The sequence below is a fragment of the Podarcis raffonei genome, chromosome 1 (assembly GCF_027172205.1).
Source record: "Podarcis raffonei isolate rPodRaf1 chromosome 1, rPodRaf1.pri, whole genome shotgun sequence".
NCBI classification, from domain to species: domain Eukaryota; kingdom Metazoa; phylum Chordata; class Lepidosauria; order Squamata; family Lacertidae; genus Podarcis; species Podarcis raffonei.
In genome coordinates, this window is record NC_070602.1 from 80909319 (window position 1) to 80928730 (window position 19412).

Sequence of the window (19412 nt, forward strand, 5' to 3'; positions counted from 1 at the left end):
ATATATCTGCACATATTTGCATACAAATAAAACAATAGTTCTTGAAAGAGAGAAAAATCATTCTTCACTTTTAGTTGACGCAAAAAAACAAGCAACAGTTTAGGGCATGTATTCTATACGATGTAGCAGAAGGAGGGAGATCTCTTTAACATGGTATCAGCAGCCACCCCCAGTTGTTTGTTTTTTAAGTGCTCATATTAAAACTGTATAAAAATGTATGGGTTCGGTCCTACACATGTTCCCAAAAACCTACAGATGTTGAATGTATTAAGAAGAAGAAGAATAATAATAATAATAATAATAATAATAATAATAATAATAATTTATTATTTATACCCCGCCCATCTGGCTGGGCCTCCCCAGCCACTCTGGGCAGCTTCCATAAAAACCAAAAATACAGTAAAATATCACATGTTAAAAACTTCCCTGAACAGGGCTGCCTTAAGATGTCTTCTGAATGGTTGAAGAACCTCCGGGGGATGGGGGTAGGCCAAGGGTTTGAGAATGGTATAGGTGCAATTTATTCTGAACAGAAAGCAAAATTAATTGTAAATAATGTGGTTACAGAAGAGTTCAAGATTGAAAAAGGGACACGACAGGGGTGCCCTATCTCCCCACTACTTTTTATATCGGTCCTGGAGGTTTTGCTTAATATGATTAGGAGGGACCAGTTGGTTAAAGGGATTCAGGTCGGAGCTAAACAATACAAACTGAGAGCATTTGCAGATGACCTAGTACTTACATTGCAAGAGCCAGAAGCTAGTACGAAAAGAGTTTTGGAAATAATCCAAGAGTTTGGTCAATTGGCAGGATTCAAATTGAATAAGTCAAAAACAAAGGTATTGGAGAAAAATCTAACACAGGTTGAAAAAGAAAGGTTTCAGAATGAGACAGGGTTGACTGTGGTTAAAAAAGTGAAATACTTGGGTATAAACATGACAGCTAAGAATGTGAATTTATTTAAAGATAATTATGAAAAAACTTGGACAGAAGTGAAAAAAGACTTGGAGATTTGGTCAAATTTAAAGCTTTCCTTGTTAGGTCGAATTGCAGTCATAAAGATGAATGTATTGCCAAGAATGTTGTTTTTGTTTCAAGCATTGCAAATAATGGATAAAATGGACTGTTTCAAGAAGTGGCAAAAAGATATATCTAAATTTGTCTGGCAGGGCAAAAAGCCCAGAATTAAATTTAAGATATTAACGGACTCAAAGGAAAGAGGGGGGTTTGCCCTGCCAGACTTCAAACTGTACTATGAAGCGGCAGCTTTCTGCTGGCTGAAAGAATGGCTGCTTCTTGAAAACACAGACATTTTGGATTTGGAAGGTTTTAACAATATTTTTGAGTGGCATGCATATCTGTGGTATGACAAGGTTAAAGCACATAAAAGTTTTAAAAACCATATTGTCAGAAAAGCACTATTAAATGTCTGGGTCAGATACAAAGATTTGCTGGAAAACAAAACTCCAAGGTGGCTATCGCCAATGGAAGCAAAGGCTGTTAAAAAGTCTAATATGGAGTCAAAGTGGCCAAGATATTGGGAAATCTTGGAAAAGGAAGGGGACAAATGGAGATTGCAGAATTTTGAGAAATTAAAAGGGAAGGTGAGAGATTGGTTGCATTATCATCAAATAAATGAAGTGTTTAAAATGGACAGTAAAATTGGCTTCCAGGTGGAAAAATCAAAATTGGAGACAGAACTGTTAGAACCCAGTACTAGAAATTTGTCAAAAATGTATAATTTGCTGCTGAAATGGAATACACAGGATGAAACGGTTAAGTCAAGTATGATTAAATGGGCTCAGGACATTGGTCATAACATTATGTTTGCTGACTGGGAAAAGTTGTGGACCACCGGGATGAAATTTACGGCATGTAATGCCTTAAGAGAAAATATTATGAAAATGATCTATAGGTGGTACATAACCCCAGTCAAGCTTGCAAAGATTTACCATTTGCCTGACAATAAATGTTGGAAATGTAAAGAAAAGGAAGGTACATTCTTTCACCTTTGGTGGACGTGCCCAAAGATTAAGGCATTCTGGGAAATGATCTATAATGAACTTAAAAAGGTATTTAAATATACTTTCACCAAGAAACCAGAGGCCTTTCTCTTGGGTATTGTCGGCCAAGGGGTGTCAAAGACAGATACAACTTTCTTTATGTATGCTACAACAGCAGCTAGAACACTCATTGCAAAGTACTGGAAGACGCAAGATCTACCCACACTGGAAGAATGGCAGATGAAGGTGATAGACTACATGGGTTTGGCAGAAATGACGAGCAGAATCCGAAACCAGGGAAGAGAAACAGCGCAAGAAGAATGGAAAAAATTTAAGGACTATTTAAAGAAATACCACAAAGTTAATGAAAGTTAGAATGATGATGGATTGAAAGTAAATGGTTACTATTAGCAATGGTTAAGACAAGGAGAATAAGGGAGGTTAGCTTAAAGTTAAATTAAAATAAGGGAAGATTTGCTGAGTAATTGATAAGAATTTGGAATACAGAAAAGGGAGGCATGAGGAAGTCGGGGAAGGAAGGTATAAAAAATTAGGATATGAAATGGTACATGTTTTTTGTTTTGTTTTTGTTTTTGTATGTTTATGTATGTTATGTTTATATGGAAAAATTTCTGAATAAAAATATTTAAAAAAAAAAATAAGATGTCTTCTGAATGTCAGGTAGTTGTTTATCTCTTTGACATCTGCTGGAAGGGCGTTCCACAGGGCGGGCGCCACTACCGAGAAGGCCCTCTGCCTGGTTCCCTGTAGCTTTGCTTCTCGCAATGAGGGAACTGCCAGAAGGCCCTCGGCGCTGGACCTCAGCGTCCGGGCAGAATGATGGGGGTGGAGACGCTCCTTCAGGTATACTGGACCGAGGCCATATGAATATGAAACATCTTTAAGTTCTGCTACCCAGTGAACCAGGGGAATCTTTAACAGTGATTGAAAGCTTTTTAATTAGTAGTCTAGATAGTTCCACAGTCCCTCCCAGAAATAACTTGAGGAGAATGGATCAGGTTTTGTTTTTGTTTTTAATGTCCTTCAGACAACATAATGTGGGCCCTAAATTGTGTCTAGGGTGAATCAGGCCTCCATTGCTGTGCCCCAACTTAAGCACTCTCTCCAAACACCTTTCTCTGTTTACCTGGACTTGGTGGACCTGGGAGAGCATAGTTTGCAGCATTGAGGGCTGCCAGGAGTCATGGGAAAGCTAGGTTCCTTAATCCCCTGGATGCTTCTATATGGTGTGGAGGGCTCCACAGGTAAAACGCCCTTTGTTAGGCCCTAGATATATGGCAGCACCATAAGAACTACATTCTCCATTGCTGGTAGTTGTGCAGTGTCTAGTGACTAATGGTAGCTGAAGTTCCTTTGGCGCTCTCCGTGCTGCTGCCCATTAGCTTTGATGAGTTCAGGAAAGAAAGAGACAGTGGAGACCATTCAAGAGAACCTGAAGAGAGATCCATGTCAAGACAGAGTGGTCTTAACTTGAGACTAAATCTAAGGAGAGCTCATCAGTGGAGCTGCCTCCATTGCATCCTCATCAAGTCACCTGGCAGAGCTTTTTCGGGTTGTACGGGGCCTTTTACAGGCTGGGAGAACCAACGGTAGTTCGCTGTGACTTGTTTGCAAGGCATTTTGAGGATAAAATTGCTTGCATCCACTAAGACCATAAATCTGCTGTAATAGCAGATGAATCTCATGGGGTGTCCAGAGCATAGTCTAGTCCTGTTGTGTTGGATGAGTTTCAGTTGGTAAGTCTCGAGGATGTGGACAAGGTGCTCGGATTGGTCAGGGCAACCACTTGCACTCCAGACCTTTGCTCCTCCTGGCTGATAAAAACCAGAAGGGAGGGAACAGTTGGCAGGGCCAGGGAGGTGATCAATGCCTCTTTATGAGAGGGGGTGGTCCCTGCCTGTTTGAAGGAGGCAGTGGTAAAACCAATCCTTAAGAAGCCTTCCCTGGATTTGGAAAACCTAACTAACTTTCGAGCAGTTGCTAATCTCCCTTTCCTGAGCAAGGTTCTGGAGCGAGTGGTCGCAGACCAGATCCAGGTGCTTTTGGAAGAAACTGATTTTCTGGATCCATTTCAATCAGGGTTTAGGTCCAGTTTGGGCACAGAAACTGCTTTGGTCACCCTGTATGATGACGTCTGTTGAGAGAGACAAGGGAAACATGTCCCTGTTAATTCTCCTCGACCTCTCAGCGGCTTTTGATACCATTGACCATGATATCCTTCTAGAGTGGCTGTCCAAAGTAGGTGTGCGTGGCACTGCTTTGCGGTGGTTCCAGCCCTACTTGGATGGTCATTCCCAGAGGGTGTTGCTTGCAGAATGCTTTTCAACCCCATGGAACATTCAATGTGGGATTCTGCAGTGCTCAATCCTATCTCCAACGTTGTTTAACATCTACATGAAACCGCTGGATGGGGAGTATGTTGTCAGCAGTATGCTGATAACACTCAGCTCTATTTCTCCTTTACCTCTGCAGGTGAGGCAGTGGAAGTGCTGGACCAGTGACTTGCCTTGATAATGGACTGGATGAGAGCCAACAAACTGAAACTCAATCCAGATAAGACTGAGGGACTGTTAGTGGGTGGTTCCCTAGACCAGATGGGTAGGAGATTGCCTGGTCTTGATGGGGTTACATTGATGGGGTTACATGACCTATAAAGCCTTAAACAGCTCAGGACTGCAATACCTCAAGAACCACCTCTTTCCATATGAACCTACCTGGATCCTGAAATCATCTTCTGAGGCCCTTCTTCATGTGCCTCCTCCTCAAGAGGTACAGAGGGTGGCAGCATGAGAATGGGCCTTCTCTGCAGTGGCTCCCCCTCTGTGGAATGCTCTCCCCAGAGACATTCACCTGCTGCCTTCATTAGGCGCCAGGCAAAAATGTTCCTTTTTAACCAGGCCTTTGGTTGATTTGATTGACATCCTATGCCCTTTTAACATGTGCGGTGGGGGGGGGGGTGCTGGGCTATTGGGTGGTTGTTGTTTTAATTTTGATTATGGATTTTGTGATTTTATTTTGTAAACAGCCCCGAGACCTGCAGGTATAAAGCGATATATAAATTCAATCATCATCATCAGGTGTGCAACCCCCCACTCCAACATCTGTGGTAATTCCGTACCCTAACATTTTAGACTATTAATCAAATTGGGTAATATACTAAAAATTGCAGTGACAGCACATAGCCTGGGTGGATAGATATATTTGGGGGGGGGGAGTTAATACATCAATAATATTTCGCTTCCTGGCTTCTTGGAAGTGATATCTTTGATCGCTTTTATCTTGGGTTCTTTAGCAAGCCTCTTCCTTGGAAGAAATTGCAGCACTGGAGGCTGGAGGAGCAGGGTTGCCTTCAGCAGAATTCATACCACCTTGATAGATGGTGTACTGCATGAAAGTTATGGCCTGAAATACACACAAACATACATGGGTATGATGCTGTCCTTTTTTCCCATGTCACCATGATCTTAACAATTGCTCTAAATTCTTAAATCCCCCTGTAGCTGAACTCTACCAGTGCAGCTGATACCACACTGATAAGGAACAGGGTCATTCAAGCCTTTTGCAACCATATCAAATGCTATTGCTGTACATGGGGGTGGGTGCATGAATAAGGAACAGAAGACTTCCTAGATCCCATCAGACTCGTGGTCCAGAACCATTGTCCTCTACTGTAGAGGTGCAGCAGGTGATTCCAAGAGAGATGCAAAGAATCCTGTGGGAGCCTGAAGGCATTTCTAAAACCCACAAATCAATATCTCCTCCATACCATATTTTCAATACGATCTGCTTAATTTCTGAGCAAGGCTTTCCAATGCTTACCCTCTCATTGTTACAGCAGACAGCCAGGCACCCAAAATGTGTTGTGGAAACTGCAATGCAGAACTCCAGGGAGGTGAACAAGAAGAGGAGGATTCCAAGACCAGTACCTATTTGGTAGCTTAGCTGCAAAGCAGAGGAGCAGGTGACATGACAACACGGACACAGCTCTGGGTACTAGAAAATCATCTCAGTGGTTTCAACGCAGCTCATAAGAAAAATTCTGACCTGACAACACCAGTGAAAATTTCATGTGGAGAAGAGTTGGAGGCAGTGGTGACGACTATTTAGAATTGTTTGGGCAAGAGGTCATACTGACATACATCTGCCTCTTTGAATATAACACAGTAAGAAACAGGGCTGTGCAGCTGGGACCTTCTTAGTATGTTTGCATTTTGCAGCATCACAAAGCAAATCTCCAGGCATACAGTGAATAGGATTTAGAAGGCCCCGATACGTGTGGTGTACACATTAGGCTAAAAACCTCATTTGTGCCTTGCCACCTGCATGAAGGCTGCTAATATAGGATAGAACACAGAAGAACTACCCGATGTACATTCTGATCAATATATTATCAGGTTGTATGGCAGGTGAATCAGAAAAAGTCCACTTAAGCTACACATATTAGTTTTGCTATTGACCCTTCTGTGTCATTGACATTTGCCTCTCTTTTCAAAAGAAGCAGCTAAAGAGAATATCTGGGAGCTACTGTGTCAAAAAACAAAGATGCTATCAGCACTATACATTTAAAGCAGTACCATCCTACTTTAAACCATCACACCTTACCCAAAGAATCCCAGGAAGTTTTTTTTAAGGGTGCTGAGAGTTGTTTGTCTTCCCAAAGAGCTACAGTTCCTAGAATTCCCAGAGGCTGGTCTCTTGATGTGGGAACTGCTTGCAGCCCAAGCAGAGCTCAAGGTGGGTCTGGGTTTCTCTCCCTTTCTAAAGATTTTGCCCACAATGTCAACATTTTTTGGAACTTGTTCACTTACCTCGCAAGAATATTTGTCTTGATTAAGATGATCACAATTTTTAAGAACAGAATTTAGGCACAGCTCCGTCAAATAGAGCACGATGCCAACTAATGCCATTATAGAACTTGTGATGTTCATTCCCACACTGCATTTCACCTGAAAGATACAATGAATCAGGAGACCAAATAAACAGAGGTCCATCTTCAAAGGCAAATAGTCTAATGAAGAGAGTTAGACCCAAACAATGTGAAGCAAGATACCTGTTTTGCAAGAGGCCTGAGTTCAAGCCGTACTGAGGTTTTCATCAGAGGAAATAGAAATCTAAAGACCAATCTGAAGCAGTGTGAAGGATCTGTCAACCACACAAAACTGTGCAGGCTTCCTCTTGTTTGTATTTGTACTGAAGTTTGGAATGAACTAGTTCAGTCAAATGAAGTTCACTGAATTAGTTCAAAAATTTCTAAACTTCACCTGAAAGTAGTTCCCTCTGTTCTAGGTTGGTTGCGGATCTCGAGCACCAGTCTTATAGGCTGCTTTGATTTACGATAAATGCACATAAGAATAGTGTAGACAGTTACTACAGTGCCCCTCCAGAGAACCTTTCAATTGCACATTCGTTATTATTTGTTCTCATGATGCTGTTGGGACAGTCACACCTGATCCTGCTTTCACATGTTTGCACGTGCAAACGTTTTGAGGAAGTCAGACTGTATCGTTTCCTATCAGTGCATATCTTGTAACTTCCTGCTGACATCCTACAACTTTTTATACTGCAGGTGTTCTGGTTTACTTTTGTCCTGCTTTTGCTATGCTATAGCCATTCAGACAGCAATAGTGTAATAGCATTAGGGAAGCACCACAGAACAAACTCATGCAGAATAAACCCACCACTAATACACTATTATTGTGGCAAAACCATGCTGCAGAACCACCTGCAATAAAACATCAGTCTGGAGGGGCCCATATACCCAGACATGTAACAAGAAGGCTAAGTTATTTGTTTCTTTATTCAGCAACACAAACAAGGAGGGAATGGTGTGTATCTCACCAGGCTTGTATTAAGATATTTCTCAGCTGACACAGCCAGGGATCCAGAAACAATGAACTATTCAGGAGAAGAAAAAGAAAAGATCATTTGGGTTGTTCACTAAAAAACGACAACACTTTCCTTAGTCCCAACATCTCAGTGCTTTGGGACTGATGGCAGATAGTAGCATATTTTCTTCTTTTACCAAAGAACAGCCAACTATTGGCTTTCTGACTATCTTTCCAACATAAATGCATTGAAAACTGACAAGGATATTTGTTCGTTTGTTTTAATTAAAATGTTTTTGAACATGTGAATATGGCTTTGACATAAGATTCCCCTCTTCCTGGTGAACCATGTGTGCCAGTCCTTTGCAGTCCTATGCAGAGAACTACCGGTAAGCACCGTTGCTGCAAAGGCTTTGCCCAAGTTTTCCTGGATGGGGCAGAATGACTTACCTGCCTCAACCAAAAGCATTGCTTTTGGTAAAAAAATGGAACTAAAAAATGTTCTACATTTCTTGGGAAAGCCCTCCCAGGATAGTGCAACTTGGTTTCAATCTGCACTATACCGTGGTACCTCAGGTTACATACACTTCAGGTTACATACGCTTCAGGTTACAGACTCCGCTAACCCAGAAATAGTGCTTCAGGTTAAGAACTTTGCTTCAGGATGAGAACAGAAATCGTGGTTTGGCGGCGCAGCGGCAGCAGGAGGCCCCATTAGCTAAAGTGGGGCTTCAGGTTAAGAACAGTTTCAGGTTAAATACGGACCTCCAGAACGAATTAAGTACTTAACCCGAGGTACCACTGTATATTTAAAGCTGTGTTATAGTCACTTTAAATAGTCATGCCCCTCCCTCAAAGAATCCTAGGAACTGCAGCTTGTCAAGGGAGCTGAGAGTTAAGGGTGTGGTGCACAGAGCTACAATTCTCTGTGTGGTTTAACAATCAGTTGCTCTTCCCATGGAACAGTGGGAACTGTAGGTCTGTGAAGGGAATAGGGGTCTCAGAGGCCTTAGCAAAGCATTTCTCTCTTGCTCCCCTGCACTGCTCAGGGAGTTATTGTCACCTTTTTGAGCAAATATGGGGAGGGTGGGGGCATGGGAAGGTGGAGAGCGGAGGAAGTCTCAGTGTGCCAGTATGAATCCTGACACTGGCTTCCACTAGTGCAACAACTTAGTTGACTCCAGCCTACAGACTTCACTTCTACATGAAAGAGTAAATGCTTTTGGGGACACCACTGGGGTGGAGGTAAGCAGGTTTCCTGCACGAGCACATTTCCTAAATCTATGTCTACTCCATTTCACAGAACTATAAGGATATGTGTGTGTGTGCGCGCGCGCATGCATGAGAGAGAGAGAGATTATGACTTATTTACTAGCTATTAGTTCTCAATACAAAGGAAGTCAGCAACTGAATAGGAACATAATGGAGACTTCCTCTCCCAGATCAAAGTTGTGTACACACGTCATACACTTAAAGCACACACCCCCCCCAAAATGTGAACTGTAGTTTACCCTGCATGGAGCTACAATTCCTAGCACCCTTAAACTACAGTTTAGGATGGTTGGGCGTGTGTAGAGGATGTGCTTTAAATGTGCATTAAATGTATGCAGCCCTAAATTTCATGACCATGGACACTGAAACAGACTGGTCCTCAAAGACAAATAACCAACTACTTACAAATAGTCCAGCCCAGAATGGATAACCTCCAAGAGCAGCAAAAACCGTATGGTAAGGTAAAAGGACAAGGGAGACAGCCCCAAATCCAATGTGTACCAATCCAATCATGATCTGGATAACCTGGGAGAGAAAATTACACAAACAAGATCAAACAGTTTCCTGAGCCCTGATAAGAGGTAAAAAAACCCAAACCCCTGAATAATGACTTCAAGCTGCCCACACAGAAAAATAATAAAGAGCATCTCAGGTCCCTAGATTGTGTGAGGAATATCCTTCTCTAAGTCCTTGTAATGGTGTCTGATAATTTGAACCTTTTCTATGGTTTATTCCTGTAGCTCGTGGCATCAATGAATGTGGCATAATTTGATATAAAGAGACCCCCCATCATGGAACTACCTTTAACCCTGGTTACTAGTCTTTATTTTAAACATGCCCTGGAAGGTATGAGTAGATATCCTGACCTTGTAACACTTAATGTAAATATCAGCACACAAATTCTGTGTCACAGGGGTGCCAACCTTTTTTTTGGGGGGGGAGGTAAGCTCCACCCCACATAATGTTGCATGCACAACAGTTGAATGGCAATGCCCATCAACTGGGGGGCAGCCCCATCAAATATTTTATTGGGGGTGGGGGGTGGGGAGAAAAGAATTCGGCCCCTGGGAGTTGGCTCCTAAGCTGTGTTACTAGTAATGTTCAACTATTACCTCCTGTAGGAAAGAATGGGGTTTTGCATAGAATCTTCCTCCAAAGGTAAACAAAATAGCAAACAGGCAGAAACTTGGATATAAACAATGGCATAAAGCAGAAGTTTTCAACCTTTTTGAGTCCATGTCTCCCTTGACCAACTACCTTCTTTCTGCAGCACCCCTGTGGGACTCAGGAGCCCAGTTATGTCACCCTTTGCCTGCAGAGCTGGCAGCCTCTCACCCTTTTTCAAACACCCTCCCTTGTGGAGTCTTCCCTCAGCCTCCTCTCCTCTCCCCTAGCTGCCACTCTTGGTCTCTGAGCTGAAAACAGAGGTGCCTCCCCGAGGCACCATTCGCTTGGGGAGCTCATAGCCAGGGCTGTTGCAACAAACAGATGCACAAGCCTTTGGGAGGCAGAGAAGTGAGAGGGCATCAGAGGAGGCAGGTAAGGAAAGAAGGACAGAGGCCAGTGTTCCCATGGCACCCATGACCATCATTCAAGGCACCCCAGGGTGCCATGGCACACTGGTTGAAAACCACTGCCATAAAGGAATAAAGGACACTCATCCAAAAAGAACCCTCTTTTTTGAACATTGGTTCAACCCCCCCCAAAAAAACCCCTTAAACCCCAGGGTTTCAGTGGTTGGGTAGCTGAAAGCTACACCAGGACTCCATCTTTGCTTCTCAATGATCTCAAGGATCAGTTGTATGCTTCACTGAACACGGACCAAAAGAATGAGAGAGATATTTTTTTTGTGGATTGCTTGTGCAGAATTTTAAGGGAAGAGCTTAACTCTTGCAGGAGGCACAGGTTTCTAATCTCTGACTTCGTGTTTGATTAGGCCTCAGGATAAGGTATGCATTGCTTTTTCTTCATAGTATGGATACCATGGCAAATTGTCATGCCCACTCTTGAGGTTTTGGGGATAGTTAGGGATCCTATTTGCTCTCAAGATCAAGATGCATATGCTGTGTGATTTGCTGCCCACTTATTGTCTCACCTTTATTCTTGTAGATATACCCCTGCTTTAAGTCGTTTACATACTGTCTTCTCCTCTGATTTGTAGAGGAATATTGTCTTCTTGTAAACTGAACACTTTGCATTGCCATTTGCCAGGGACTGGTTCATCAGTAATACTCTTAGCTACTTAAATATTCCATTGAATAAGTCACCCAGCCAGCCCAAGCATTTTTAAATACATCTAACAAATCCCCATTGGGTAAGAGAATAATTGAGACCATCCTTTGCATCAGCCTCTTGAACCTGTTGATAAGATTAGTCTTTTCTGCACTGACATCACTCTTGCAGGGAAACCACTGAACATAAGCCTGAACATGAGCAAATCTCAATTTCACTTACCCCCATAGATTTGGTCTCTACATAGCGGAGTGTCTCCATGGCTCCCACCTGCTCGTTCTGCTGAGGCTGGTTATCAGGGCCTCCAAGCTGCTGACCTCCATAGAGAACTGTCTCTGGTAGTTGGAGAACAGTATTTGAGGCCCCCTGGCCTGCCTGGTTTATGTTGTTACAATTTGGGGGAAGGAACACTATGGTTCTGTTAGCCATCGCTGCTGGATCTGTTGCCTTCTCTGAGATGTCTGTAAAAACAACCCTTATCAACAAATAAATGAATTGAGGCTGTAAAATGGAGGGGTGGAAATGGAAGCAAGAGGAGGATGTGAACAACCAGGTGTGAAAGAGGACAGAGTGTGAAAGAAGGAAGACAAAGAACTTGGAGGAAGCATGAAGGGCTGAATGGTCTGAGGAAGAGGAAATACTAATGTTCCTGCAGCTGCTACTCTACCATCTTACTTCTCTGTTTCATTTAATTTCATTGTACACAGGTTGTACATTGACAATAAAGGTATTATTAACACACAGAGAGAGAGAGAGAGAGAGAGAGCCAGAGGCGTCAAATTGTGCCCAACATTGGAAGGTGAAAGAGAGGAGGATGGACGGGATGGGCTGGGGTGGGGTGGAAGAGCTCAGCCTCTTCCGCCCGCACAAGATTGGGGTTACCCAGCCCCATCCCAAAGACTTTTTTGGGGGGGTTGAAGATGCCCTGGCCCTATAGATCTTGTGCCTAGGCATTCAACACTTCCAACTCCAGTTCTCCTTTCCCACCAGGTCTGCTGTTGAGCCAGGAAGACTCATTGAGAGAGAATCACCCAGCATGGAAGCTATAACTGCTTAGAAACTTGAACACCTACTCGAGTAAGCACAACTGTTGTGGATGCATTCACTTGAGGGTAGCCCTTTGTACTGGTTCCGGAGGAACTAGCAGGGATGCCACCTGAGACAGAATCGTAAGGTGCATCACAATATCTTTCTCTGCCTATGCAGGCCATTCCCATTTTGATTGGCCAATACCTCCCCAAACTGAGATTCTGGAGAATGATCACACTTGCCCAGTGGATGAATTCTCAGATAGAAGACCTTCTACATGCTCTGCTTTGGTTGAACTAGTAACTTCTGTTCCCTAGAGGGGTCCTGGCTGTTCAGTAGTGAGGAGAAAGATCTCTGCATGTTATCACAAGCACCCTGTTATTCCTTCAAGCTTTTCAGAACTGAGCCCTGGATCAAATCAAGCCCATGCCCCCAAATTCATTTAACTCAGTCAAACTGTACTTACACAACACTTCTTGATGAGCTTCTTCTCAGCCTACCAGGGTGAATGTAATGCTGAGAGTAAAATGGAAGTGGGGTGGTATTTATTCAGTTTCAGGCAGAACCTATTCAAGATGTGGTCACATCATCTACCAGCACAAACCACCTGTGCTTCCTTACACAGGCAATGGAAACATTGCAGCTATCCATTCTTGACCAAGTTATTGTAAGTGAAGTCAAAGCTGTAATATCTTCAAAATAAGTTTCCAGGTGTTCTTCCTCCCTGCAGAAGAATTGTTAGCACAATAAGATCCCTTTTCCAACTGCCAATTTACCGTACATGCTCTTTTCACTTAAAAACTTGTAGCGAGGGTCAGCTGATGGATGTCTATTGAGTTTCTTATCAGAAAGTTCACAATATTCATAGTACTGAATGCCCCCATACCTTCTGCCATTGTTGTGATCAAGGTATTAACAGACAATTTAATTTGATTGAAAATTCTTTGGTTAATTGTCATAGCTAGTATTCAGCACCCTGTACTGATTATTCCACTACAGCTGAGCTAAAATTTCCCAACAAATAATTTTCTGACAATTTTTTGAAAATTTCCTTTTTTTTTGGACTCCTCCTGAGCTATTACAAAAAATCTTGTCCTCCCTTAGAGACTATTTGGCAAAATGGCCTTCGTTAGTTTGCCATTCTTGAATTTTGAACACAACTGTAGATTATTTTTTTTAAAAAAAAATTGTTTAAGATTATTTTAGTATTTTTTAAAAAAGATTTTTCACTAATAAAATACTCTTTTCAAATATTTTCCAATATTCACTTAAGAAATCAATTTCCCTCCCACCCTTCCATGGTTTTCTCATGTTTATCATTTGCTGCTGAATATTATATTTTATCTATACCTTATTTTCCCAACTTTATTCTCAAAATAACTTTTACTGCTGAACTTACTCCAAATCTGCTAGTGTACTAACATGTTTACAATAATTTTTAAAATAATCTACAAACATTTTCCAAGCATCCTTAAAGGTTGCTTCATTTTGTTCTCTGATTTTACTAGTACAGCAATATTTTAGAATTGTTTGGGCTTCCCTGCTTCCTCTTGTGGTCTTCCTCTTAGTCCATTGCTTCCCTCATCCATCCACATGAACAGTTTCATTCAACTTTAAGCGAGCTGAAATTTCTCAGAATAAGTTTTAAAACAACAACAACAACTGTTCATAAATTTTACCAACCCTCACAAGACTATTTGGCAACCCTTCCTTTTCACTCTTTCCAAATGTCTGCACAAGTGTTCAGTAATTTAGGCTGGAAAAAAGAGAGAGTAAATGACCCCAGTCAAAGGGGACTATGGGGTGTGGCGCTCATCTCGCTTTCAGGCCAAGGGAGCTGGTGTTTGTCCACAGACAGCTTTCCAGGTCATGTGGCCAGCTTGACTAAACCGTTTCTGGTGCAATGGGACACCATGACGAAAACCAGAGTGCACGGAAACACCGTTTACCTTCCCGCCACAGCGGTACTTATTTATCTACTTGCACTGGCGTGCTTTCGAACTGCTAAGTTGGCAGGAGCTGGGACAGAGCAATGTGTTAAGTTAGTACATAACACAACGGGAGCTCACTCTGTTGTGGGGATTCGAACCATCAACCTTCTGATCGGCAAGCCCAAGAAGCTCAGTGGTTTAGACCACAGCGCCACCCGTGTCCCCTCCTAATCCAAACCATGTTCCGAGTGGTCATTCCACGAATCTGCTTCCCTCCAAGACACAGGCCATTTTTTTCTACAAAAGATTATTGCATGAAAAATATTCAAGCTGTGCATGAACTCATGGTAGTTTTCTGTACTTGACTTTGCATCGAGCTCTTTTATTGAAAAGTATGAGAAACTCTTTTAATAAGCACTGTAGCAAGATACCCATTCCCCGTTTTCACTGCTTTATTTGGTGCTGACCAAAGGAGCAGTTTTCACTATTTTCAGGAGACAGGGGAAAGTTCAACAGCAGGGGAATCACCAGTGCTCCTCTGCCTCCTTCATTCTGCCTAGGGCCAAGCTGAAATTTCTCTAGTGCCCCAGAACAATGCAGCTTGACAACATAATTCTGTGGGACAGCTTGCATTTCTTAGTACAGAAAGAATGGATCTGATGTGTAGAGATTTTCCCTGTTCTGATTAATTCAAGAGTGTTCTAGAAGGTTTCTTTCTATGTGAAAGAAACAGGCAGAAGGTTTCTGTTGTTTGGGTTATCCCTTCTGAGAAACTGAGTACAGCTGGTTTAAACTACTTCTGTTATCTTTCTGTCAAGGTCATGTTGACTATAATAGTGAGGCCAGAAGGAGCCTGGGCTTTCACTCACTTTCTATCTCTCTTCTTATGAGTTTTGATTAAAGTACACATTTTTGCAAAACATTTCTCATAATATAATAACTTTTTATATAGCAATTTCACTAATATTTTAATGCACATTTCTCCCTAATATATGCATTTTTATAAGCATTATTTGAGGGGAGAAGTGCATCACAAAATTTAGAAAAGTGTGAATTCTGAAGGATGACAGTGGTTGTTTTTGTTTTTGCTTTTGGTTCTTATATCATTTTGGAAAATGTGAATTTGATAGGCTTTAAATGTGAACTGAATCAAATTTTCCCTCTATCCCTAATAAGAAAACATATGCCATTCCTTCTAGTATTTAACCCAGAGAGGCTAACAGGAGAAGTGGTAAAAACAAAACAAGGTGCAGTATAATCATAAATGTTCAGGTGAAACAGATTATTAAAATATGTCACAGAGAGGTTGGAAGATTTTACACATTAAAAACTGGCAGCACTAAAACAGAAAGATGTTATGTGATAGAAGGTTGTCCAGACAAAAGCATTTTCCGTTTGTGGTGGAAAGATGCAGGCAGATGTTGACAGGGAGAGCATAATAGCATATAAATCTTCTATGCAAAGACACATTTGCAGGTATCCTCTTCCACCATCCCATCCCTGAAGATGACTCCCTGGTGAAACAGCTAACACAACATCCAATATCATTAGCCAAGATCGCTAATTCTAGTAAATCATTCAGAAGCAGAATGATTACAGTAGCATAAGTTTACTCTTGTAAAAGAGAATTGTCTAGCGAGACTGTGGAATCGTAATCATAACAACATACATAAGGAATGTTCTTGGACCAGACTAGTTATTTCCCAATCTGATGCCTCTCCAAAGAGATCTGCTCAAGAGTGATAAACATGGACTTGGTTTCTTAGGCACTGAAATAATAAGATGCAGCATAAGATACCATGTTGTTATGAGTTTGGGGAGGGCAGCCCCCCCCCCTAATCTCTACGTTCAGTGAAGGGTCAGACATTGAGCAGACTCATATATTGATGAATTTAGCAAGGGCTGGGCATAACACCAGGTTAACTTCTTCATGAGCCTGCAGATGACTTGCTGGGGGTGGTTTGTTGCTGCAACACTGGTGCTGATGGACTGCATGCCATCAGCCAGGAAGAAGGTTCTGCCAAGCACACAGGGAGAAGTTGCCAGGGTAGCAGGGAATATGAGTCACCACAGGGAGTGGTGCCCTTTGCAAGAGGCTTTTGAAATGGAGGTTACAGAGAGTCTGGAAGCAGAAGGGGAGGAGTTGTTTTCTACAAAGGCTGCTGAGAACAAGATGGAGGAAGTAGGCAGAACTTCATGTGCGCTGGCTGTGAGAGGCTGCCCCATGAGGCTGGGGGCCATGACTGGCTGCTGCTCTGCTTTGGACGCAAGCTTGCTGAAGCAAGAGAGGAGCAACAAAGCACACTCTTGGAATGTAATGTTCTTCCTCTGTTCCATTGAAGGCTTGAGGTGTAAATATGTGTAAAATAAACCATATTTCTTAAAGACACTCATCTCCGCTGTGCCTCATTCCAAAAGAACACAAGCTCTAAAGTGCCAAGACTTCTGGAATCTCTTGTTACAATATAGCTCATGCAACATCTTGCAAAAGAAGATAATGAGGAACCTTGTTATCTGTTCTAATTCTTTCTTTTCCCTTTTTTGGAATTGTATAATTTCAAACGTTATTTACTGTCTGTTATGACAGTATGCTATAATTGAGAGTAGGGCGGGTGGAAGTGAGATAATCCTCACCCATAAGTTGATATGTTGAATTTAATTTTCCACACACTCAGACAGGAGCAGGCAGCTTCTGTTCTATAGAAGATAGAGGCTTCTAAATGTGGTCAAAACACCCTGTTCTTCAAACCTTGCAGAGCTATGCCCTAGATGAAAATTAATTTGACTTCCTCTGAAAGTACTGATTTAACATTTCTTCTTGTGTTTGTTCTCAGCCTCCAAGCATATGTACAATCTCACCAAGAAATAATAAGAAGTGAAAGCAGTGCTTCAGGTGGTACTAAAGTGGAAGCAGGATGGCTTTTAAAAATATATGCAGGAACCACAGTTGCCACACCTGACATTTTCTAGAAAATGTCCTACAGGAAAAACACTAGAAACTTAGAGTAGGCTCAGCCAGGCGAAGGCTTAAGATCACAAGCAAGTTATTTAAATATCATAAATGTGTTGTTAAGGGACGCGGGTGGCGCTGTGGGTAAAACCTCAGCGCCTAGGACTTGCCGATCGCATGGTCGGCGGTTCGAATCCCCGCGGCGGGGTGCGCTCCCGTTGCTCGGTCCCAGCGCCTGCCAACCTAGCAGTTCAAAAGCACCCCTAAAGTGCGAGTAGATAAATAGGGACCGCTTTATAGCGGGAAGGTAAACGGCGTTTCTGTGTGCTGCTCTGGTGCCGGTTCGCCGGAGCAGCTTCGTCACGCTGGCCACGTGACCCGGAAGTGTCTGCGGACAGCGCTGGCTCCCGGCCTCTAGAGTGAGATGAGCGCACAACCCTAGAGTCTGTCAAGACTGGCCCGTACGGGCAGGGCTACCTTTACCTTTTTAAATGTGTTGTTGGCAACAGGGTTCCCCTCCCCAAAGGGTAAATCTGGATTAGATGGGTTAAAAATGCAGGCTAACTGATGTTATGTGAGTGCTGTGAAAACTTGCATGAGGGCCACTGATCTCAACATAAACACCCATCTAGAAGCACCCTTAGACTGAAGGGTGGGGGTGAGAAACCAAGTACACCTTAACAAAATTTGCCATATACTAGTTCCCCAAATCTGGGCAGACTAATTTGCATGATATGCAAATTATTTGCTAATTATACAAATCGTGTGTTGGGCTAGGAAATGTTCAAACAGCCACTCTTAGCTCCCAGATTCCAATGCCAAACCATTTCTTGAAACGGATGGTTCAGTTTTCTTTGACACTTTTGGATGCAACATGTATTTGAACTGTGGTTTGGGGGGCTTGGCCCCTGATGTGTGCCTGCCAGGTGCTCTGATTCTCCAGCCTCCCAGGGCAGTGAGTCTTTGAAACTAAGAGCCTCAGTGTGTCTTTTGGGATGTCAAGTACCCTTTCATCCCCAATCTGTGCTCAAGCCAGCAACTGAGTGCTGCTGTGTTGTCTAATTCAACCCCCCTTAAAAGAGAACTTCTTGCCCTTCAAGTTTACGCATGTATAGTAACAGATGTGAAAAGTCCTAGTCCCATTTTTGCTCCAATATGTGTGGTGGTCAGGGGTGGAGCCAGGTGGTGGAATCACACTCGTCTTCAACATGTTCACTCCTTACCTCAGCTGTATACAGTGGTACCTCAGGTTAGGAACTTAATTCGTTCTGGAGGTCCGTTCTTAACTCGAAACTGTTCTTAACCTGAGGTACCACTTTAGCTAATGGGGCCTCCTGCTGCCGCCACCGCCGCACAATTTCTGTTCTCATCCTGAAGCAAAGTTCTTAACCCGAGGTACTATTTCTGGGTTAGTGGAGTCTGTCACCTGAAGCGTCTGTAACCTGAGGTACCACTGTACTCATGTTTGCTCCATGCTTATAATCGGCTGAGATCCAGCTTCTTTGACATCTTTTAGAAGTTGTGGTTCTCTTGACTGGTTTTGTTGTCCTTGTTCTTGCTTCTATGAGCTTCTACGAGTCTATCCTACCTAGTGGAGGTAGGATAGGCAGACACTTGGAAACACAACTTTCGAGTCCTTCAGCTGAAGTGCCATGCACAGGGGAGCCTATTAAACACTTTGCAGGATTTGTGGTCCTTTGAAGATGAAGCTGTCTTCCCACATGCCTGCCTCACAGCTCTGGAACAGTCTGGGCAAGAGCCTGCAGTATTTACATCTAGCCTTGCCTATAGCCTGTTGTGGAGCTGCAAAAGAGGCAAGCATTGGAGAGACAGCTTCATTTCCCACCAGTGATTAAGGCCCCAAATACAGGAGAGTCTGTGGCGACCAGAACTTTTCCAGGGAGGTGCAGGCATCTAAGCACGTTTAGCGGCTTTTTGTGATACTGGTGGCACTATGCTCTGTGTAACCAAGTAAGGTGGTTTTATGTTTACTGAAAATAGATGGGATAGTTTTAGATCCTCCTTAATGGAGGAGGAGGAGGACATCTTACTCTATCCCAGCTCTATTTGAGCACTGATTCTTTGCTTATTCAGAGATATTCTTTTTTCATCTCACCATACAGTGGTACCTCAGTTTAAGAACAGTCCT

At 42.7% G+C, this 19412-nt stretch overlaps 1 protein-coding gene across 1 annotated transcript; it reads right to left on the bottom strand.

Moving 5' to 3' along the window:
* Positions 1-5254: 5254 nt before the first annotated feature.
* Positions 5255-12073, bottom strand: LOC128418072 (membrane-spanning 4-domains subfamily A member 12-like). The gene is made up of 6 exons (XM_053397501.1): positions 11576-12073; positions 9527-9646; positions 7863-7919; positions 6881-6970; positions 5844-6008; positions 5255-5426 (listed from the first exon to the last, which is right to left on the bottom strand). The coding sequence occupies exons 1-6, from the start codon at positions 11780-11782 to the stop codon at positions 5313-5315; spliced, it is 753 nt and encodes a 250-aa protein (XP_053253476.1). The 5' UTR covers positions 11783-12073; the 3' UTR covers positions 5255-5312.
* Between the last annotated feature and the right edge of the window lie 7339 nt (positions 12074-19412).

Coding starts and splice junctions, on each gene's coding strand:
- LOC128418072 (XM_053397501.1), bottom strand. CDS start 11,782: ATGGCTAACAGAACCATAGTGTTCCTTCCCCCAAATTGTAACAACATA. Junction 9,647..11,575: donor TAGAGACCAAATCTATGGGG/GTAAGTGAAATT, acceptor TTTCTCTCCCAG/GTTATCCAGATCATGATTGG. Junction 5,427..5,843: donor TCTGCTGTAACAATGAGAGG/GTAAGCATTGGA, acceptor TGTGTATTTCAG/GCCATAACTTTCATGCAGTA.